Consider the following 24056-nt stretch of genomic DNA (forward strand, 5'->3'; position numbering starts at 1 on the left):
CATATTTTCCACGTATTTTTTTATGTTTCCACATCATTAACTTTATTTGCCGGAGAAAACAAGCGAACAACAGAATTTGCGATTTCCAGGAAAATTTGGGGTGTTTTGCTTTCCTTTCGTTTCCTGAGAAGGCAAGTGAACAGTGCCTTAGGGCATGTTTGGCAACAATGAAAAAAAAATTGAGAATAATTGTTTATCTGGTGTGAGAAGCAGGGGCAGAGGCACATATAGCTTGAGGGGGGCCATGGCCCCCCCATGACTTGCAAAATTCCTTTTATGGGTGCATGGCTATACATGCATGCCTAACTAGTTTAGTGGCCATGCCCCCCCCCCCCCCCCCCCCAATGACCAATGCAGAACAGTGTAAATTAATCCGGCCCCCCCAACTGTTAATTCCTGGCTCCGCCCCTGGTGAGAAAGGGTGTAAAAAGTTGGGGAGAAAAGTGAGATTTGATGGATTGATGACTGAGTAGAGCATGGGATGGGGCTGAAAACAAGGAAAACAAAAAAAAAAAAACCATTATAAACAAGGACTATTATTTCTCTGTGTTTTCCAGCCCAATTAAATGCTATCTTCAGTCACGGCTAAACACATTCCCTTAAAAAAAAATTCATGGTTGCTAAACATTCCCTTATTGTTCAGCATGATCATGTTCTCACATAGACATACAATGCATTAGATTAAAAAGGAGAATAATCCCAAAGAAGAGATGAGAGATTTTAATTGAAGCTCAAAAAGAGCAAAAGAGCTTTTCTAAGAAGAGAAAAAAAAAAAACTAAAATACATGTCATGAAGGATAACCATCTGTAAATACATACAAATAAAGAACCGTGGAAGATGCTGAAGAATAAATTACACAATGACTTTCATATAGCTCAGTCATGGGCAATAAAATAACAGGTTACTGCTTTCTTTGAATTTGCTTCCTTTTCTTTTACAGATGATCTGTTTCTTTCCCTGTAAAATGGAGAGATGGGTGTAAAATCTCATAGTGGAAAAATGCGAGTAAAATTTGTTTTTTGCCCATTTTAGGATGAAATAAATGGAGCATCTGTAAAGAAATCTGCCAAACACCAAGAACACTTCTAAGGCATGCAATTCCTGCAAGCTAATGTTACATAAAGATTAGCCATGGATTGATGCCTTATGCCATAAAAAGCCGAAAACAAACAGGAGAGGACGAAGAAGCACGTGCAAAGACTGTCAATTAATGGAAAGACAGATGCAAGTAGCTCTTCTTTCAAGCAACATGAAAAACCAAGAGACCTGCATAGAGAACGGAATTGCAAGATCAGTTGGTTGCTAAAGTTTGTACCCTGGAACAGGAATAGGGGAATATAATTATATGTATGTATGTATGTATCGAAGATATGTCCTGCAGGTATTATAAACATAGAAGAGGAGATAACCGTTCATGAAAACCAGATATGTGGAATTTAAATTGGAATAATTTGATTGATTTTTTTTTTTTAATGGCAATAATTTGATTGATATTAGTTAGAACCTTCAAGAAAAATTAACATAAGTTTTCTTTCTTTTGAAAATAGCACGGTGCTAGTTTGGATGATGCATATTAATTGGATTGTGGGCACAATTGGTGTGTAACACATACTGCATGTTCATTTTCAATCTGTATTAGTCCAGGACATAATAAGCTAATAACTACAACTAGTCAATAAAATAGTGGAAATTAGTGGCTTTCCTGAGACATGGCTCCTTTTGAGAAACATGTGGAAAATAGTCAATAAAAACATAACCCCAAAACACGTCCAACAAACATGATCGACATAAAATAAAAATGTCTACAGCCAAGTTCAAATATAAAAACATTTCTACTAACACATGTTTAAACTTTGTTCACAAAAAATAAATCACGTCCAGAAGTCAACAAAAACATGGGTATCATAGTCTCTGGACCTTGTTATTTTCATGCAAGGAATTATGAACATATTTTTTTCAGAATTTTCTGAATCTATTATGAAGGATTTTGAGAAGCCCCCACCAAGGATGACCCATTCACAGTAAGGGCAGGTTAATGGACAGTTCAGATTGGGGTTTCCACAAACATGTACAACATGAATCATTCTTTTTCTTTTTTTTTGATAATATTAACGATTTTATTTCATATGGCAAAAGTCATACATCGATTGGGGGACAAGCTGTCCCCAGAGATCAATACAGACTAGAGCTACATGGGTAACCCATCCTCAATGTTAGTCGTCATGGCGACGTTTATATCAAACTGGATTAGTCGTACAGTCTGCAAGGGTTATCGACGATCCCGCCCATGATGCCCCACTACATGCCAGTTCATCCGCCATAGAATTAGCTGATCTTCTCCTATGCTGTAGCATGGGCCTGATTGATCGAACCAGATCGCGGATTTCACTTAGCGTAAAGGATAGCCTCCATGGGCCCAGACATCTTCCTGATGCCCATGCAAGGGCATTTGTGAATCCCCCTCCACTATTAAAGGCCCTAAGTTATTCGCCACAAACCATTTCAGCCCAAACAGCAAAGCTTTGGCCTCTGTTTCATTTGCGTCACCTGCAATAGAACCTGAGTACGTCATTAGTGTTGTACCCTTATCATCCCTTATCACTCCTCCGCCCCTGGATTGCCCCATCAAAATTTAGCTTGAAACAACCATCTGGTGGCACTTCCCATTTAGGAGTCGTGATGTCCCGCTGTTTCCGTTCAGTGATCACCGTGGCCCAATTTCGCAGAATATGCTCTGTCGGGTAATTAATGGCGGATCTTGCCTTCCACCAGGCAATAATTGAAAGTTTGACATCTAAAGCAATGTACTGCCATGTTTTGGCCTTGCCGTTAAAAATTCGATTGTTCCTCTCTGACCATAGAAGCCAAATCACCGCGTAAGGGACCATCTGCCACATATCAGTTCTGACACAACTGTTGAAAGCACCACTCCAATAAATAAGAACACTGGCAATCCGCTGTTGTAATACTGTTGTAATTCCGAAATGTCTAAAAATGCTCATCCATACAGCATGCACGAAAGGGCAGAGAAAAAGCATATGATCTAGTGTCTCCTTCGTATTGAGGCATAGCACGCACCGGCTGTCCATCTGGAAACTTCGCCGCTTCAGCCTATCGCATGTGTTATGCACCGATGTGATACGGTCCATGCAAAAGCCAATATGCGTGGCGGTATGATCGGGTTCCATATGCGTGCTCGACAGGTGGTACGTGTCAGTGCTTCGTCCAGACAGCAATAGAATGATTTCACCGTGAAACCTCCTTCTGGATCCAGGATCCAAATCCACCTATCCGGCTCGTGAGGAGAGCAGTATGTATTGGATAAAATTTGCAACAGAGGTGAATCTAGAAATCTCCTCATCTTTAAGTTGTGATGTAGCCGTAAGTCCCAAAAAGGGTTGCCATCTCCAGCGTTTCGGCATAAATACTCAGCCACAGTAGATGTCTGCTTTGTGGCCAGTTTGAACATATCCGGAAATCAGTTACAAAGTGGTGTCTCTCCCACCCACAGATCCAACCAGAATCGGGTCTCATTGCCCCTTCCTATGCTGAAACGTACATGTGGGCGAAAATCTTCTTTAGTTATAGCAACCGATTTCCAAGCTCCAGAGCTTTTCCCTCTTGTAGGACCATGGCATTCCCATCCGCCGCCCTATTTTTCCTGAATTATTTCGTGCCAGAGTGTGCCTCCTTCTCCGTCCCGAAGCGCCATAACCATTTTCCCCAGTAATGATTTGTTCCTGGTTCTGATTCTGCGGATCCCGATTCCACCCCTCCACTTCGACCAACAAACCTTTGACCATCGCAATAAACGTTTCACTTGCTTATTGCCTGATTCCATTCCGTCCCACAAAAAGTCCCTCTGTAATTTTTCAATCCGAGTTGCCACCTTCTCCGGGATCTTGTATAAGGACATGAAGTATACCACCGGGTTGTTTGATAGCACACTGCCTTGATTAGAGTTATCCTACCCCTGAAGGAGAGATATTTCTTCTTCCAAGTAGCTAGGCGACGTTCAATTTTCTCCACCACAGCGTCCCATTGTGATTTTCTTGGTACCCCTTGTCCTAACGGGAGACCGAGGTATTTGATGGGCAACGTAGTCTCGCCACATCCCAGTTTATCACATGAGTATGAACATCGTGCTGTGATAGGCCAATCCCCGCTATTTCACTTTTGGAGAAATTAATTTTCAATCCAGAGGCCATCTCGAACCAATAGAATACGTTCTTGATGTTGTTGATTACTTGATTTGTGTAATGCCCGCTTTAGGAGTAGAAGTGTATCATCCACAAACTGTATATGCGTTACCGCGGAGGACATCCAACATGGTTTTAGTCCTATGTAGCCCTTCTCTTCCGCTTTCAACAACAGTAGGCTCAGTGCTTCAGCTACAATTTGAAAAGGTATGGAGATAAGGGATCTCCCGTCGAAGTCCCCTGGAGCTTCCAAAATATCCTTCGGAGCTCCCATTTATTAATATGGAGAAGGATGCTGTGGAAATGCATGCTCTTATCCAGGCGCGCCATTGGTTGCCAAAACCCATTCTTGCCAGTCCACTTCTCTCTTTTGCGGAGGAAAGGTGCAAATCCAAAGAGTAACTACACTTTTCAAGACTTATCAGTCTCACAACATAGGTATAGATGTTACTTCATTTGGAATCCTATCTTTTAAGCAATGCCTTACACCACTCATCATTTACGGTGTTATTGCCTCAAATTTGAAATCATTTAATGATTCTCCCAATTAAGCTGACTGTGCAGTCCAAATAATTCAGAAACCAGTGCATCATAGCAGGCCTAACCAAAATAGGGACCTTCACTCACCCCGTTCCTTTAAGTCGCAGATTTACACAAATGGACTGAAAGTTTCTCATGAGTGGTCTGATTCACAAGCCTTACTTGAACATTTATGCTAGTATTTTGCTGGCTCTGCAACCACCTAAGAACTCAAACATGAGCAAGAAATACTACCATCAAGGAGTACAAGATGGTGGGTGAAGGTGACGTCGAGCTTTGGTTATAAAGTTAACTGGACTCACAAATACACCCCAATTAAAAGGTAAAAGCATGTTCCTGTAAGTCTGTAACACTACCAAGTGGCCCTTTGACGCAGCCAAGTTGACTTGCACAGGTCACAGTGCTAGTCCATGTAATGTTTTCTAGTTCTAAATAATATGTTAATGTTTTCTACTTCTAAATATTGTGTGGCCAAGCTTGATATGCTACCAGTGTTGACTCAATCATTATTTTAAATTTCAGCCGAAATCCGAAATCTGAAATTTTTGGATTTCGGTTTCGATTTCGACTTCGGCTGAAATTTGAAAAAATTTCGGCCAAATTGACCAAAATTTGAAAAAAAAAATCGGTTTCGGCACCGAAACCGAAATTTAAATCCATGGACTCAATTTAGTCATGATTTCGTACTAAGTATCCAAGAATCATGCATTTGTCTCCACCGTTTATTTAATGTTTGTATTCCTTCAGCTCTATTGCCAAACACAAGATGAATATACAACCACAAACATTCCTCTCATTCACAACCGATGGACTTGTGCCCCTGTGAATGTGTATATAGGTATGCATGATCATTACATAAAACATAGTCACACATAAGTGTAAGACAGTAATCATTTATAACAAAACAATAAAAGTACATCGAAAACTAGAGCTTATATATATATATATATATATATATATATATATATATATATATATATATATATATTTAAGAATAGTAATGATTTTATTAAAAAAAAGCATAAATAAAAACAAATAAAAGTTAAGGGCAAGAGATTGCCCCTTCACTTAAAGAATCTTCACAAGCCATCTCCCCCCCCCCCCCCCCCCCCCCCGCGCGCGCGCGCGCGCTTTGGCCAGACGGTTGGCCCTCTCATTAGCCTCTCTAAATGTGTGGCTGAAAGTGAAACCCCACCCTCATGAGTAATTTATGATCTCCTTAATAAAGCATTCCAATCACCAAGGTCCTCTGCAATTCCAGATACCCAACTAATCGCATTCTTTGAATCTCCAATCATTCTAGAAGAGACATGGCATTAGCTTCCTTGGAATCTAGAGAGTTCCCAATGGTTTCAACACCGCTGTTTTTTAAATCCTCCCCTAATCTGACAGACCAACCTCCATGCTCCCAAACCTTTATCCCAAATGGTTTCACCGCAATGCTTCTGAAATCCTTCCCTAAATTGACATACCGACCTCCATGCTCTCGAACCTTTATTCCTACCTAAATGCTCCCGAACCTTAATAATGCATTCCAATAGCCAATGTCCTTTGCATTTCCAGAACCCCAACGGATCGCGTTCTTTGAATCTCCAATCAGTAAAGACCCCATGAACTTGTGACACAAACAAATGCAACCCAATTAGAAGAGACACTGCATCAGCCTCTTTGGAATCCGCATGACTAATAGGTCCAGAGACTTCCCAAATGGTTTCACGGCCGCTGTTTCTGAAATTCTCCCATAACTTGATAGATCAACCTCCATGCTCCTGAAACTTTATTCCTACCTAGATTACTACATTTCAACCCCTCCTCACACTCTCACAAGCAATAATGTTTCTCCACAATGCTTCCTTCTATCCAAATCTCCACAGCCACTTTCCTAGTAAAGCCTAGTTTTCAAGAATTGTATTACCTAATTCTAAGTACAGCCCTTTGGCTTGCACACGGTCTTCCAGTTACTCAACTATTAGGCCTTCCTCATTTACAATCCCATGGGAAGTTCCTCTAAGCTTCTCAAATTTCCTAGCCACCTGCCCAAATCCTTAAGAATTCGGAAAAGAGACATGAAATGAGTCGCAAGCTGGACAGAGAAGCCTTAATCAAAGTAATTATCCTGCTAGTGGTAGGTAGTTTTTCTTCCACCCTGCAAGTTTCTCCATCCTTTCCAGCACCACCGTCCACAAAGATTTTGATGGGATTCCAATGACAAGGGTGAGGCCAAGATAAGATAGCAACAGAGAAACAGCTTTGCATCAGAGAATGCCTGCAAGGATCACAACCTGCTCCATGGGTAAATTAAACCATGGTAGCAAATTATTCCTAATGTTTATCCTTAAGCTTGATTTCACCTCAAATCATCCTAGAATGTGCTTCAAATTGAGAATCTGGTTCCTTTTTTTTGAAGACGGTCACCCATCCTAGTACTACTCTCGCCCATAGTTGCCAGGTCGGGAAACGGAAGCGTGAAACGGAAACGTGAAACGCTTGAAAAAAATTAAAGGAGAAACGTGAAACGCGTTTTCTTGAAAACTTTTCCCTCTTTTTATCAAAATCATGTGATATATAAAGGGAAATAATTCGCCCCTTTTGTTTACCGGGGACAGCCCCATCTAGTGTAGGTAAGTAATATATTGACCCATTTTTTATTTGGAACAGCCCTCTTTAGAGTATTTACGGCTCCTCGTTTACACTGGATGGGGTTGTCCCCAGTAAACAAAAGGGGTGAATACTTTATGTAGGAAGTAATATATTCAACCCATTTTCTTACTTGGAACAGCCCCCTTTAGTGTATTTATGACTCACCTTTTACACTAGATGGGGGCTGTCCCCAGTATTTTGAGATCTGCACAAACCATCTTGTCCTTTTTAGTATTTAAAGAGCTGTCAAAAGTTTATTACATTTCCCAAAAAAGCTCACAAATCGATTAAAGAAGAAAAGACAGGCGACAGCTATGCAAATATTAAAATATGGTTGTGATGAAATCGATTAAAGAGAAAAGACAGCTGTGCAAATATTAAAATATGGTTGGGATGTGTAGCCCTGTTGTTTACTGGGGACAGCCCCATCCAGTGTAAAAGAGGAGAGATAAATACACTAAAGGGTGCTGTTCCAAGTAAAAAAAGGGGTGAACATATCACTTATCTACATAAAGCATTCACCCTTTTGTTTATTGGGGACATCCCCATCAAGTGTAAAAAAAGAGTCATAAATACACAAAAGAGGGCTGTTCCAAATAAAAGAATGAGGCGAATATATAGCTTATGTATATAATGTCTTTTTATGCAGAAATCATGCCATCTCTCCCAAACGCCTCTCTCTCTCTCTCTCTCTCTCTCTCTCTCTCTCTCTCTCTCTCTCTCATGTGTTTCACCTCCGTTTCACGGGCGTTTCCGCAACGTTTCCCATCCGTTTCACTATTTTTTTTTCACGTATCGTTTCCATTTCGGAAACGCGTTTCCCACTTTGCCCCAGCATTTCCTGCAACTATGCTCTCGCCCAAGCACGCTTAACTTCGGAGTTCTGATGGGATCCAATGCATTTGTGCTTAGGGGTGTAAACGAGCCGAGCCGAGCCGAGCTTGGCCAGGCTCGGCTCGGCTCGTTAAGCTCACAAGTGAGGCTCGGCTCGAGCTCGGGCTCGGGCTCGGCTCGGTCAGGCTCGTGAGCCTTACCGAGCTCGGGTTATATTATGTTCACACCCCTCATCTTCCCTAGACAGCCCTACTAGTGTAATTTGACTACTTTTTTTACACTATGGGGGGTGGTCCTAGTAACAAATGGGGTTCCAAAAATGAAGTGACATATTTTGCCCCCCCCCCCTTTTCACTCCATGGACAACCCTTTTAATGTATATATTAATATATAATATATATTTAAATATATTAAATTCTTAACGAGCCGAGCCGAGCTTGGCCTAACTCGGGCTCGGCTCGTTAAGGATTCGAGCCGAGCTCGAGCGAGCTTCCGAGCCCGAGCCAAAATTGACACCCTTATTTGTGCTGGTATGATCGCACCCCTGGTTCCTAGATGCCTTGAAAATATAAAAGCATCATTGGCGAGGTAAGAGATGGAGACCCCCTGATGTCCTTTTCCTAAGTTCACTCCCTCAATCAAACCCTTCTCTTCCACCACTCCCACGAACGTACTGAATGCTTTGCTGGGCTTTGCCACCATGGAGAATAGAAAGGGGGAGAGAAAATCCCCGTCTTTCCACTCGAAGATGAGAAAGAAAACAACCAGCTTCCCACTGACCAAAAGTAGAAAAACAACTCCCATATGCACCCAAGTGACCCATGCCGAACTGAGCCCTTCGAGAGAGCGGGGGCAGAAGTAGAAGCAGGAGACCCTCCATTATAGATGCCAACGAGCTGCATTTGGCTGTCTTTCTAGCCTACCACCGAAGAGGGTACATAGATCCAATAATATATATATATATATATATATATATATATATATATATATATATGAGGAAAGTGAAGCTACACCGCCGGCTTAAAATACAATGGGCCCACATTGTTTTGGTGATCCAAACCATTCATTTGATTAGCCCTCACATAGATAGGGTGTCCACCAAAAATCAGCTCCATAGGATCATCCCAACCCTTCAAACTGTGGAGGCAAAAATGGACAAATTTGTGAAGGTTTTTACACGTTCATTTTTGCCTCCACAAATCGTAGGGTTGGGATGATCCTATGGAGCTGATTTTTGGTGGACACCCTATCTATGTGAGGGCCAATCAAATGAATTCTTTGGATCACCAAAACAATGTGGGCCCATTGTATTTTAAGCCGGCGGTGTAGCTAAGTTAGGTGTAGCTTCACTTTCCTCTATATATATAAATTAAATGAAAACAATAAAATCTTTAACACGAATACCTAGGACCAGCAATGGTTACAGAATTATTTTCACATCCCAACAACAAATGCATTTGCTACACGAACACTTTTTTTTTTGGTACATGAACACTTCGAAGATAGGCCTATCCATATTTCATCCATACATATATTCAAACAGCAAGTCATAATATGAATTGCTTCAATAAATTCCATAGCGTTTCTTGCATCCATTTCTATCCAACAGAGTGTTGACAATGACTATGACAGGAGCCCAGTAAAGGAGACTAGAAGAAAAACAAGCATGTAATGTTGGAATAGACTAAAATAAAATCATATTAAAGGACGTGTGCTCACCCAGAAGTATTAATGCAACGAATATGACCAATATTAACCGTATGGGAAATCGATTATATTGGATAAAATATTGAAAACGTTGAAATGCCCTCCGGGAAGCTCCCAGCCAGCTATACAATTGCACGGTGTTTGCCAATCCATCAACAGACAATCTTTCACGAATGCTGAAAGTGGATAGCAACCCCATCCAAGTTTGTTTACCCTGTATAAAATAAGCACACAAATAAGCATTAAACTAACCCAAGTGGGCCCAAAGGCCAAACCACTAAAGTAAACGTTATATCTATGGAAACAAATTAGCGATACAAGGTGTTGTACACAACAACCCCTAAAATTCCAAGAACAGGACCATGTCTATAAAAATAAATATATGTGGATATGTGTGTATATGTGTGTATATACACACATATCCATATGTAAAATGTCTGTGTATATAATATTAAAATTACAATAGAAACTAACCACTTCAACTTACTGATCATTAATGGAAACAAGATACATGGGGTATACATTTAACTAACTAAGAAATCTTAGGACTAAGCAGTTTGTTGTTTCTTTTTTTTCTAGAGAATTGCATGTCGATATGGTTGACACGATACACATCTGACAGCACATCCATACGTGTCAAAAGGCATGTCAACAAATGTTGACACAAACATCCATGTTGACATGTGTGTAGACACCCGTATCGGATAAATCAGAGCTTTAAAGTAACACTTAATGTATTAACCATTAGATCTTCCCCAAGACAAAATTGAGTGTGTACCATGTATAATAGGCTTATCAGTTGTCATATGACAGCAATGAAAATAATGTCATTTCCGAATAGATTTTGATCAAATATCAAATTAGGGAGCCCCCTTCATTCAATTTATCCACTCAGAAAGCTAAACTTTATTGACCAATGAACCTTTCTTAGTATTGGATTTGTTTATTTTGTGTCATGACAGGCAGCTCTACTTGACCAGTTATCAAGACGAAAAACTGGCCCAGAAATGAAATTGTGAGTGAGTGGCGGGGAAAAATACAACTGAACAAGAGGGAAATGCCAACCCACTCCTAGCCCCAAGGCCCTAAAACTTTGAGCAGCAATGAATGACAATCGAATAAGACCTGTCTAATCCATCTGAGACTCACTCTAGCAACACATTCCATTATGAGTGGGTGGCGGGGAAAAATACAACTGAACAGGAGGGAAATGCCAACCCACTCCTAGCCCCAAGGCCCTAAAACTTTGAGCAGCAATGAATGACAATCGAATAAGACCTGTCTAATCCATCTGAGACTCACTCTAGCATCACATTCCATTATGGAAAAAAAACATGTTTTTGTATTTAATCTACCATATGAATATATATATATATATATATATATATATATATATATATATATATAGAGAGAGAGAGAGAGAGAGAGAGAGAGATGGTTGAGTGCATGTTTTTTCAGGCTTGGATGTAAGTTCAGATTTCTTTTCTTTTTTTGAATGATGAATTCAGTTTTCATTACAACATCTTCAATAATTCTGAATTTCACCTGAGATTTACAAATTACATATGAGAAATTGACAATTACTCGTCACATTCATGTTTAACTAGAAAAAATTACATTTAATTTGGAAAATATGACAAATTTGAATTATTTGGGACTTTTTAAAGTTTAAAATGAACAAAACTTTCACAATAATTTCACTAATTTCCAATTATTCGGAAAATTCCGTAACTGTGCTTGTCAATTATAATGTCCACAATGGGAATAATTCTTATTTACCTTCGGGAGATTTCAAAAGGCATCAAGAAGAAGAGATCAATGACTGAACATGCATGAACAACTGAAATTAGAGAGAGACAGAGAGAGAGAGAGAGAGAGAGAGAGAGAGAGAGAAGACAGAGAATACATAAGAGATTTGGATAATCTTATCGTGTAGGGAGATTCGCTTAACGTTATTAGATGGATGGACAGGAGTCGTCCTCACCCATAGAAATCCGTAGATATGAGGGTCACCCGGTCTGATTCCAGCATGTTCAAAGGTCGGCTAATGGAGAAGCGGACCATCTGGCCTGATCAAGTGTTGACAGACCATCGTTGGGGATTTTGACTATCTTCCTCCTTGATACTCGCTTGTTGTAGACCATTTGTTTCTTTTAGCTACGTTTTTGTTTCCTCAGCCACCTCAGTTGAGGGACCTTTTGTTGGAAATTTTAAAGAGTTTGAAAAGTCAAAATTGCCTTTTGCCTTGTCTTTAAAATTTGGAGGGAAAGATTCAAAATTTGGTTTCCTTCTTGTTTCAAAAGCTAATGACTTTTTGAGTGCTTTTTTGGGGACTTGAACTCTAGACCTTGGAGAGTGTGTGGAGTTGGTTCCCAACTACAAGCAAAAATAAATAGTCCCACATTGGAACTTTTGAGAAAGTTTCTCATTCATATAAGATGGAGAGTTGGAGAAACGGCTTGGGCCTTCAAAGGGCTTTAGAATTTGTTGGCTCCTTGGGTTTTATATGAACACAGGCCCATGTGCAAAAACACATGCGCGCGCGCAAGCGCCGGGCCGGGCAGTGGCCATGGCCCATGGTCCAAGGTCTGGGTCCGGGTTTAAATAAAAAAGAAAAGGATCTTTTTATTGCAAAAAGCCATTTTGTTTTTTATCCCCACGTTTTTTATATTGGCATCCCAAACGGTTGTGATTATAACACCCATTGAAGTTGCAAAACCATTTCATCTCCAACGGTCACAAATGTGGTGACTGTTGGAAGAGAAACATTCAAGGCTCTTAATGGTGGCTTTTCTCAACAGTCATACTCATAAATGGTGGCTCTTTCCAACAGACACTTTGGTGTCTATAAAAGGAAGAAGAGAACACGGTTTGGGTGTAATCTAGACAGACGTTTCGGGGTGACTTTTGCCAACAGAAAAAGACAGAGACTTAGACAGAAAAAGGGTTTTGTTTTTCTGGTTTTGCTTCATCTCCTTCCATCCATTCCTTCCGTGTCTGAGCATAGTTCTAAGGTGGTTCTAGGTGGAGCAGTCAGCGAGTGCACGTGGACTGGAGCCATATTTGGCTGTTTTATCTTGGAGCGTCGATTCGCAGATCCCGGCTGCACCAGTAGGGGGCGGATACGATTCTTAAGGAGAGTGACCATGTGGCACAACTCAGCCTTCTCTCTTCGAATCTGGTTTTTTTCCAAACGGTTTTCATCAAAAGAAATAAGGGCAATCTGTTTTTCAAGTTTTACTTCAATTATGGTTTGATTTACAGTACATGGATTTTTTACTTCGAGTTGCACTTATTTGTTTACAAGATCTGTAGAAATCTGATCCGTCCATTTTATCCAACAATCTTAAGAATCATAATATTTGGGCTTTTTAAGATAAGGATTTTTCCAACACCTTATCTTCCTATTAATGAATTATCATCATTAAAAAAAAAAGAGGCCAATCTGTAACATCAGGCCTGTGGCAAAAAAATTCCACATAATTTTTTTTTTTTTGAGTGTTTTAGTTACAGATAACTGATGGATATGGCTTTAAGTTCCAAATTGCAGCTCAAAAAGAAAAAAAGTTCCAAAGGGCTGTTGTATGTAGATGGTTAATGCTATAGATGTTTAATATGTACTTACGTGTTAATATTTTTAATTTTTAAGTTTCTCCTTACTATACGAAATTAAGAGTGATCTACTATACTTATAACATGGTGGCTTCAGTTTATCATGACACTAACATAATTACAAGAAAAATTATTACAATTAGTAGAAAGTACTCATTACTCATACCTTTTAAAGAAAAAATAAGTTCATGTGACTTTAATGAATACAAGACGTGATTTATAAAGTCTAAATGTCTACAATTTTCCACAAAAAAAATAAAAATAGAGACTAAATGTCTAATGCACAGCCAACTAGAAAGAACAGCAAGTATAACAGGGTATAAAAGGGTTCGCTACAATAACATTGTGATGTTATGAGGAAAAGGTTGACACTGAGTGTTGGTAGATAGCTTTAACTTTAACAACAGACATGCTTAGGGAGCTAAACTGATACAAGATTGGTTGGATGATTGAGGCTAATACGAGTTTCGACTACTAAGTTTCAATTGTAATCAAGAGAACTGCATTTTATTTGAGACGAACAGATCACTATGTTTGAATTGGGCATATTAAAGCAAGTTATTGGCCTTGTCATGTCTAACACTCCAATATTGTGTTAGGGTATAATAATAATAACAGATCGGTACTTTATCAAAACAAACAAACTGAAGGAAGGAAGACTCTAGAAGCAAGTTAAGATAGCCAGTGCAAAGATCTAGAACAATCATTGGGCGCCGTAAACCCAATCTGTGGCGTAATTATAGAACCTGGACATTCATAACCCAATCTGCAGTGTCCATAAAAAATCAGATCCATAGGATCATCCTAACCCATCTAACCGTGGAGGGAAAAATGAGAAAAAATGGACAGACACAGTTTGTCCACAAATCTGCCCATTTTTCCCTCCACTTTTGGATGGGTTAGGATCATCCTATGGGTCTGATTTTTTGTGGACACCCTATCTAGTTAAGGGACTTTCAAATGAATGGTTTGGATCACCCAAACAATGTGGGCCCCCAATGTATTTAACCCGACCGAGTAGATAAGCTTAGCTACAAGACCAAGTAGCAATACTTTTCCGTATATATATATATATATATATATATATATATATATATATATATATATATATATATATATATATGGTGCGCTCAAGTCATTATGACGCCTCCCATTGGTTTAAATGTTTGGGTCCCACATACAGGAACCAATGGGAGGCATCATAACGATTTGAGCGCACCATTTTTTTGGTGCACTCAAGCGCACCAACACTTTTCTCATATATATATATATATATAGAAAGAGAGAGAGAGAGAGAGAAGTGTTATAGCGCCTCCCATTGGTTCAAATGTTTGGGTCCCACATGGCAGAACCAATGAGAGGGTTTATAACGCCTCAAGCGCACCATTTTTTTGGTGCGCTTGAGTGCACAATCTTATATATATATATATATATATATATATATATATATATATATATATATATATATATATATATAGAGAGAGAGAGAGAGAGAGAGAGAGAGGAAACTGTTGGTGCGCTTAAGCTCACCAAGCTTATGGTGCGCTTAAGCGCCCAATCACATGGGTCCCACATTTTCTGTGGTGATCCAAACCATTCATTTGCAAGGTCCTATCGTAGATAGGGGGTGTACCAAAAATCAGCTCCATAGGATCATCCTAACCCCTCCATTTGTGGAGGACAAAACTGGGCAGATTTGTGGATGGGTTAGGATGATTCTCCAAAAATGGATGGGTTAGGATGACTCTATGGAGCTGATTTTTGGTACACCCCCCATCTATGTAAGGACCTTGCAAATGAATGGTTTGGATCACCATTCACCACAGAAAATGTGGGACCCATGTGATTGGGCGCTTAAGCGCACCATAAGATTGGTGAGCTTAAGCGCACCAACAGTTTTCTCATATATATATATATATATATATATATATATATATATATATATATATATATATATATATATATAAGATTTAAAATTTTGATTTCGGTACCGGTTTCGGACTTCCGGAAAACCGAAATTTCGTAATTTGGTTCCAAATTCCGGACTGAAATTCTGAAATTTTGGCCGAAATTTCGTAACACTGAAATTTCAGTCCGAAATTTCGGATTTCGGTTGAAATTTAAAACGATATATATTGATCATTGATAGATACTATACAAGTTCAAATGTGGTTTGGTGCCAATATCACATGCACATGACAGAAAACAAGAGCAAGCATAAGATCATGCAAATAACACTTTTAAGATTGCTACCCTGTTAAGCTTAGGAGATAAGTTTCTTAAAAGGAAAAACCATTGGCGTTGTCTATTTCAAACTCAAAACTCCATTGGACCATTTCCTTCATAGAAGGCGTTTGAAGCTACCATAAGCAACCAAGTGCAAGTTCAACCAGCTGATTTGATACGTGAAATAAGAAATTCATAAAAATGTCATTAAATGCAGAAAGGAAATTTACTGTAAGCAACCAAGTGCACATCACATCACATTAAATGCAGAAAGGAAATTTACCTGTTCGGCTTGTGGCATGTCAGGAGCTGAAGATAATGGCCGGCCTTCAATATCCAATATAAAGTCATCTGTCACCTCTCCATCTTTCCTTCTCTTTGTAAAATTCCTATTCATCCTACTCCCAGATGCTAACCAAAAATTACCGAAGAACCCAAAAATATCAACTCTGCTGTGAAATCCTTTTAACCTGTTCTTGGAGGCGCCAGATTCCAAATCGTGGGTCCCAGAGCCAGTGTATGAACCTTCACATTCTTTGTCTCCACTTGAACCTTGGAGTGGAACTGATGCTCCAAATCCCAACTGGGCCGAATAATGGGAACCAACTTTCCTTATCTTATTCTCCTTAAAAGAATCAAAACTGTGGTCTAAATGCTTGACGCCATTCATTTTCGAATGCTCAATTTCTTCCGTTTTGAGCTCAACAATTTCATCACTCTTGACGTCCACACCAGATGCAGAATCAAGGAACCTTCTCATAATGCTACTTTCGGAATCATAATGTGCATGATGGTCCACAGAATCAGCCCCAGAAAGAAATAAAGCTAACCCATCTCTGTCCTGTTCGTTTAAGTTTACCCATTGCATATCTATGTTGAAATCTCCATTGGCTGGATCCTCCAAGCTTTTCTCCACTAGAGCAATCTGCTCCCTTATTGCTCTGATAAACTGATTGTGCCTGGGTACTGCATCTTCCCTCATATGTGACTTATCTGATAGAGCCACCCCATTGATTGCCCTCTCAAAATCCTCCAACTGACAAGAGAAAACCGATATAAGAAAGTTAATGTTGATAAACACCACAAGAAAATCCCGCAAGGTTTATATAGTAAGTACCTGCCATTTGGTTGTTCCAAGAGCAGTTGCAAGATCACGCCTACGGTATTCTATTGAACTAATAAGCTTGGGGTCTGAAGGATTGCCCTGAATAAGACTCTGCTCGTGCAACAACATACGAAAAATCGAACCCATCCTAAAAATTCAAGAAAAAAGAACTTCATGTTCAACAGGTAGGATATATATGTCATTAAATAAATTTTAAACAGGTCCCATCCATGTTGTTGGAGCAGTGGAAACGTACAATTCAAGTGAAGAAATTGAGAGAACTGAAAACACAAAAGAAAGTGTTCGATCTCATTAACATGAAAAAGATAGTTTTTTTGGTTCTTATCTCTCATTTTAAAGCTCGGACATGTTGAATTTCAAAGAATGCACATGCATATCAATTTGATTGCATTAACCTCGAAAGGGCGGTCTTTAACTTTTCAAAAAAAAGAAAGGAAGGTCTTTAATCTTTTTTGTTCTTATCTCTCTTTTTAAAGGCAGCTCGGACATGTTGAAATTCAAATAAGGCATATGAATTTGATTGCATTAACCTAGAAAGGGATGTTTTTAATCTTCCTTTTCTCTTTCCTTTTTCTTTTTTGTCTTTCATTCTTAATTCTTAACGAGCATATCATCATAAAAATATTCCACATAAAAAAAATAATGATAATCCCAATAATAAGTAATAACAAGATACTCATCTTTATGTATTGATGACCTCGGTTCTCATATCTGATTGTTTGGTCAAACCCAATCCCTACTCATGTGGCAGCTTTTTTGTTAGACTGCTATTGCCAAAAGCATTAATACGTTTACCATGTTGAAGAAGAAATCAGATAGTCAATGGTTGAATGGGTGTTTCAGCGAAATGTGGGGGACCTCATTCTTGGTTGGTACTAGCCCCTATCTTGGTCAGAATGCGAATGCTCTTTGTAAAATCGCACGTTTGATGTTATTATGGGGCATTTGGACGGAACGGAATGATTGCATTTGAAAGCCAAATAATCACCACCTATTGCAGTGGCTGATAGAATTAAATCTTATATAATCCAATGGACGATTTCTTACATGGATAGTGTTGGTTTCTCTTTGGGCGACTTTTTTGAGGAAGCGGTTTGAGTCTTTGAGATAGCATGGTGAAAACCAAATAAGAATTAGTGGTTCCTAGTCGTACGTCACACAACTATTTGATCTTGAAATTTGAAAAACTGATTGAGAGGGCCCACCACTACTTGTTCCAGTCAGGTTCCGCCAATTAAATGTTGACACCTTGTTGTCTCCTACCTTACTACTATTGTTCATCGTATCCTTGTCATTCCTCCCATTTCCACTATAAGAACAATCGTGCACATATCCCTCACCTCATTGATGTTTCTATCGATATCAACCACATATTCTACACATTCTACTAACCTTATAGCCCTCTCCATGCTCCAGGATGTAATAGGAAGTTACAGAAGGATACCCATAGTTTTCCTTTATCTTTTCCACTAGACGCCCATTTTCTCATATCTGCAAAACCTTGCAATTCCCCTTTAGCATTCCTTTTCGTCGTCGTCTTTGCTTCATGAGGCAATGCGAAGACCATCAGGACCACATCATTATTTTTCTCAAATGTACCAATGGTCGGGCCTTCTTTTATCATCTCTAAGGTTTCTCTTTTGGCATCCTTTGCTCCGCTGACCTTATTGAACAAACATTCCCTCAAGAAATTTTCCTCTTTAACGCCACCCCTCATCAATCTCTAACTTCCAAGCTCCTGCTGAAACAGACTTTTAACGCTTTGCTCCCCAATAACCAGTTCAACCCACACTTAGCATCCCCCAAGTAATTATGAGGAGAAGAAGTCTCCCATTATTCCCTCTGTTAATGTTTTTCCCTTGGAAAGTATTTCAGACAAAAGCTAAGCCACCTAGAGTTCAAAAACCTGCACAAGTTGCAGTTTCAGTCCCTTTGTTAATTGGGACAGCCCTTCTATTGTAAATCTGTAATTTTCGATTTAATTCAAACCGGGTGCGCAACCAAGCGCACCCAATACATACCCAAATCCCCAAATTGGATTTTCATTTTGTTTGCTATTTGGGTGCGTACCTGGTACGCACCCAAAGAGTATCCAAGCGCACTCACACCCGATACGCACCCGATACGGGTGCGTGGACCTCCAGAGAGTACCCGTGCTTCTTAGCCTATAGACAAGCCACCATCAATGGGTGTGCCCCAATGAAGCTTTCAACATGATTTTATGGGTGCCAAAAAAGTGTCGGAATACATTGGTCCTATTGCTTATCGACTTGATATTCTAGCCGGGACCAAGATACATCTAGTTTGCCATGTATCATTCGTCAAGAAGAAACTAGGTGATCATGCATTCACCCAATGCCACTTACCAGACATCTCTACCAATGAAGAAATCAAATTCCAGCCATATGCGATTATGGACCGGCAATTCATGAAGTGTAATAATTGAGTAGTAACTGAGGTCCGTGATTAGTGGTTGAAGATGCTATATGGGAACCTTATTGGGTATTGCAGGAGAACTTCTCGAAGATTGTTGCTATTCAACCATGAAGACAAGCTTGGAACTAAGGGAGGGGGTATTGCGTGATACACCGTATATCACGCTCCCTAATCATGGTTGTTGTTTTGTTAGTTTATTTTTTTGCTTAGGAGACTAGGAGAGCACACATAAATAAGTGCAAGTGTTGTTTGGCTAGTGTATAACAATAATACAATTGGTTAGAGCTTGGAGGTCTGATCCCATTCAGGGGGGTTCTATCATGTAATTTGTTATTTCTGTCTGTTTCCATCTTTGGTGTTTTCCTTGTCAAGGGACCAGCATGACCCTCTTTTCTTTTCTTTTTTTGAATGACTAGATATCATTAATAGAAGAAAAAGAATATACAAAGCTGACCGAGAAGGTCAATGACAAACAACCCAAAGAAGAGAAGATACATAGGAAGAAAATATGTACTCAAGAGCACTAAAGGAGGGGAGATAAGCGAATTCAGTACCATAAGTAGAAAATAAATAGATCCCATCCACAGAAATCATGATTTCACCAGAACCCAGAAACCAACACCATAATAAACTAATCAACGCAGTTCAGAAATTTAAGAAAGCAGAAGACCAGGAACAAAACCAAACAAACCCAAATTTTCGTTCAACAAAAAGTGGAATAAGAAGGGAAAGCAATCACGATATTAACAATAAAATGAGCACATTAAGTGCAATGCAATGCAAATTTAAAGCAAATATCAACAGAAAGTATGAATTCTCTATTACCCAAAAACCAAAACAAATATAGAACTCAACAATATCTTTAAGAAATTTTTTTTAAAAAAAGAAATAAAGAAAGAAATAAAACCCAACAGCCAATTTCTTTGAAGACAAGCAAGAAGAAGAAAGAAAAACCAATCAAAAGAGGCATATTACACACAATGCAAAGAAAATAACAAATACCCATCTACACAAACCCTAGATTTCTCTAAAACCCAGAAACTAAAACCTTATCAAACCCTAATAACAAAAAGAACTAACCTGTCAGCAGAATCCTGAACGACTTCAGCCGCAGAAAACAAAGGATCAGATTCCCAACTACAAAAATTCGCCATACCCACCTCCAAAAAAACGAGAGAAGACCAAGGAAAAAAAATCGTCCGACCAAAATCTTTAAAATTCAATCCATGAACAAAACATTCTTTGTTCTTAAATCCAATTGGAGTAAAACCCTAATGAAATGTAATCCCAAAAGGCTCAAAACATCCATAGAAATGGTGGCATCAGTAATGGCTCAAATTTTTAGGGTTTCAAAGCCGCTAATGAGAGCGAAAGGTAGAGAAAAAGGGTTTGTTTTTCTCTGTCTCTCCCCCATCTCCATTTTTAGGAAGAGAGAATTGCCATTTCGAGGGTTTCAATTTCCTTTTCTTTCGTTTTCTTTCTTTTCGAAAGAATGCTTTTTGCGTGGTGCAAAAAATAAAGGAATTTTCATGAATTTTCGTTTTCTTTATAAAAACAAGAGGAGTTCTGTGGGGCCCAGTGATTATGTAATCCCAACCGTTCATCAGAGGGTATTGCTAATGGACGAACCACATGTCAGAAATTTCGTGAATTTTACAGTTCTGACCCTCCGATTTGTGGGAGTTTCGTCCAATGAGGAAGATTCGTGTGGTGGCCCAGTGGAGCCTCACACCATATAATTTCTAATATGATAAATTGTTTGGTACCATATTTTGATAGGGGGCTTGGTTTATGAGCTCAAGCTCAAATAGCTTATCTAAGCTAGCCACTATAAATACGCCATCTCCCATGTTCTTTTACTCATCCAACACATTCATTCTATAGATAGGGTGTTCCTGAAAAACCATCTACATACTATCATCCTAACTATTCAATCTGTAGAGGTACAAAATGGACACAATTTCTAGCCGTCCATTTTTAACCTCCAGAAATCAACGCTCAGAATGATCCTGTGGAGATGATTTCTCAGGGACACCCTATCTATGTTAAGTCCTATAAAATCAGTATCTAACATAACCAAAAGAACATATGCACCCACCCTATTTCTGAGCTCTAGCTCAGATAAGCTATTTGACCTTGAGCTCAGAAACCATTTCCTATATTTTGATAATGGAATCATATTATATAGTCTTGCCCGTATATTATTTGCATGTGGCATTTCAGTCATTTGAACCTTTCAACCCATGGGCTCACTCTGCACTACCGAAACATTATACTAATCAAGTGACCCCGAGTGTCTGTTCAACTGATCCCTTTTTATGAATTGTTGAATCTACCAATTTGACCGTTTTTTATTTAAAATTTGTTTTTGGGCTGTTCTGCCCGTCTTTGAAGTAACTTCCAAGTTCCAACAGTCAAGGGGGTGTGGGTGACAGAACGCCCAGTTGATTTATTCTACACACACTTTTTCAACGTGAAGGCCCACTGCCCATTCACACGTTTTTGTTCTCTTTTGTCTAGGATGGCTACTTTCAAAATAAAAGGCTTAGGTCCTCTTTGTTTTTTATTTCGAGAATCGATTTCGAGTCCAAGACTAACTATTAGGCTCAAAATATAAACTAAGAATCGGTTCTCAAAATCCAAAGCAAGCAGGGCCTTAGTCCATTGGATTACCAATGATTGGGGGTCCTTCTCATTGCACCAGTACAAATGGCCATCTGACTATGTGGGTCCCAAAACGAACATTGGCGGGCCCCACTTTTTCACAGGTTCAAAAAATGCAGTCCAACAGAGTACCATTCCATGGAGGCCTGGCAAAAAGTGACCGAGACCCACGAGTCCACCCGGCCCGTCCGTAATTTACGGTGTGGGTTTAGTGAGCAGTTGAAATTTGACCAGGCCCAGCCCAACCCGTCAAAAGTGGGCCGGGCTGGGTAAACCCACAAGTGCCCACGAGTGCCCGAAAATTATATATGATATAAGTCCTTATAGTCCCGTATTTTTTCAGAAAGTACAGTACAAACCACATCATGGGATGTTCTAAACCGTCCACGTGATGGAACACAATGCAAATAAGGTTTTGCATCAAAAATCATTTCCATGGGATGATCCTAGCCCTCCGATCAATAGAGGTTTCTAGAAATAATAATATGCAGTTCCTCCATAGATCAGGGGTCTAGGATCATCCTATGGAAATGATTTTTTGGGCACAACCTATTTACATTATGGCACATCATATGGACGGTTTGGATCATCCTATAGTGTGGGAGTAAAAAAAATAACTGGGTGACACATGCGTCGACCCGGCCCATATGGGTGAGGTCTGGGTTCACAAAATAGTGACCCGTAAGATTCCAAGCCATTTGTGAACCGGCCTATACCACCCGGACTAGACCTGGCAAACAGGCGGGCAGGCCGGGCCGGGTTTGACCCAGACCATATGGGTCCAGGGTCAAAATGACCAGGAAATTTTTACGGGTCACTAAGCTTGGACCTGCACCCGGGCCGTACGGGCTGGGTCGGCCCGCAGATCACCCGGTTTTTTAATGAATTTTTGTTTTTTTCTATTTTTAAAGATTTTTATAAGTATTTGCTAGCCACCTTCTCCAAAGGCTACTTCTCACCCATCCTTTACCATTGTATGCGTTGAGAGATTTGTCTTATTAGACGTGGTGAAAACCGCACGGAAATACTATTTCTGGAAAGGTGGCTAGCAATTATAAGTACAGCTAGGAAAGTTTTGGAGGAAAATTACAGAAAAAGTGTTGTAGAAAAAGTACCAAAAAAGAGTATCTCTATATGACAATTACGAAAAAAAATACAAAAAAGAGGTATAAAATATGACAATTACGGAAAAACTACTTTGTTTCAATTCTACGGGCACCCGCGGGTCCGGATGGCCCAGTTTTGACAGGCCGGGTGGGTCAACTTAGAAACGGGTCACAAAATGTTGACCCGACCAAGAAATTACCGCGGGGGGGGGGGGTGTGTGTGTGTTCAACTCACGGGTCCGGGTCAATTCTTGCCAGATCTAACCCCGACGCATACAGGTTGGGTTCCACAGCCCACCCGTTTGACAGGTCTAATTTCATGTGAGCACCCAAGTGATGCAAAATGATGGGCCTATCTATCTCTAACTGAATATGCATGTAGGTTTGGTTTGTTTGAGAACCGATGAGACCAAAACTGATTATTGGACTCAAAATTAAATTTATTTGTATCAACAGCTTATCACAGGCCACACAATATTTCCAGCAATCACTCCATCCTCGGTCAAAAGAACCCCATAGTCATTGGGCACACTGCTTTGGCCTATTACAGTTTGCAGGTTCAATGATATCTCCACACCTTACCCACATTTTATCCGCGTTTTCTCCTTTCTCCTGAAAATTCATACAAAAATAGGGAGCACAAATGTAACCATTTCTAGGAACAGACAAGTAGAAGGGTTGAAATGCTAGAAAGGGGGTGGATCCTCGAGAAGCCCATTCGATGGCTCAAAATCAGTCCTGCTGCATCACAAGCACTAGGAGGATCAAACGACCCTCTTCACTGAGTGAAGATATACCCAAGCTCAATACATAACAAAAAGTGCAATAACTTTAAAATAAAGATCTTCGTAAAAATATCCTTTAGAGTTTCCTACATAAAAACCCTTGGTCTCTTGATTTAGCCATCTCTCTTTTGAAATGTGTAATTATTCTCTTAAAAGAATAATTTAGACACAGATGTCTGA

General features: G+C 39.6%; 1 protein-coding gene across 1 annotated transcript; it reads right to left on the minus strand.

The window, feature by feature from the left end:
- Positions 1 to 689: 689 nt before the first annotated feature.
- On the minus strand, positions 690 to 20822 carry LOC143877543 (uncharacterized). The gene is made up of 5 exons (XM_077379660.1): positions 20402 to 20822; positions 16877 to 17012; positions 16043 to 16795; positions 9934 to 10135; positions 690 to 1267 (listed from the first exon to the last, which is right to left on the minus strand). The coding sequence occupies exons 1-5, from the start codon at positions 20473 to 20475 to the stop codon at positions 1242 to 1244; spliced, it is 1191 nt and encodes a 396-aa protein (XP_077235775.1). The 5' UTR covers positions 20476 to 20822; the 3' UTR covers positions 690 to 1241.
- Between the last annotated feature and the right edge of the window lie 3234 nt (positions 20823 to 24056).

The sequence above is a fragment of the Tasmannia lanceolata genome, unplaced genomic scaffold (assembly GCF_043159265.1).
Source record: "Tasmannia lanceolata isolate RefF3 unplaced genomic scaffold, GAP_Taslan_0.1 ptg000005l, whole genome shotgun sequence".
NCBI lineage: Eukaryota > Viridiplantae > Streptophyta > Magnoliopsida > Canellales > Winteraceae > Tasmannia > Tasmannia lanceolata.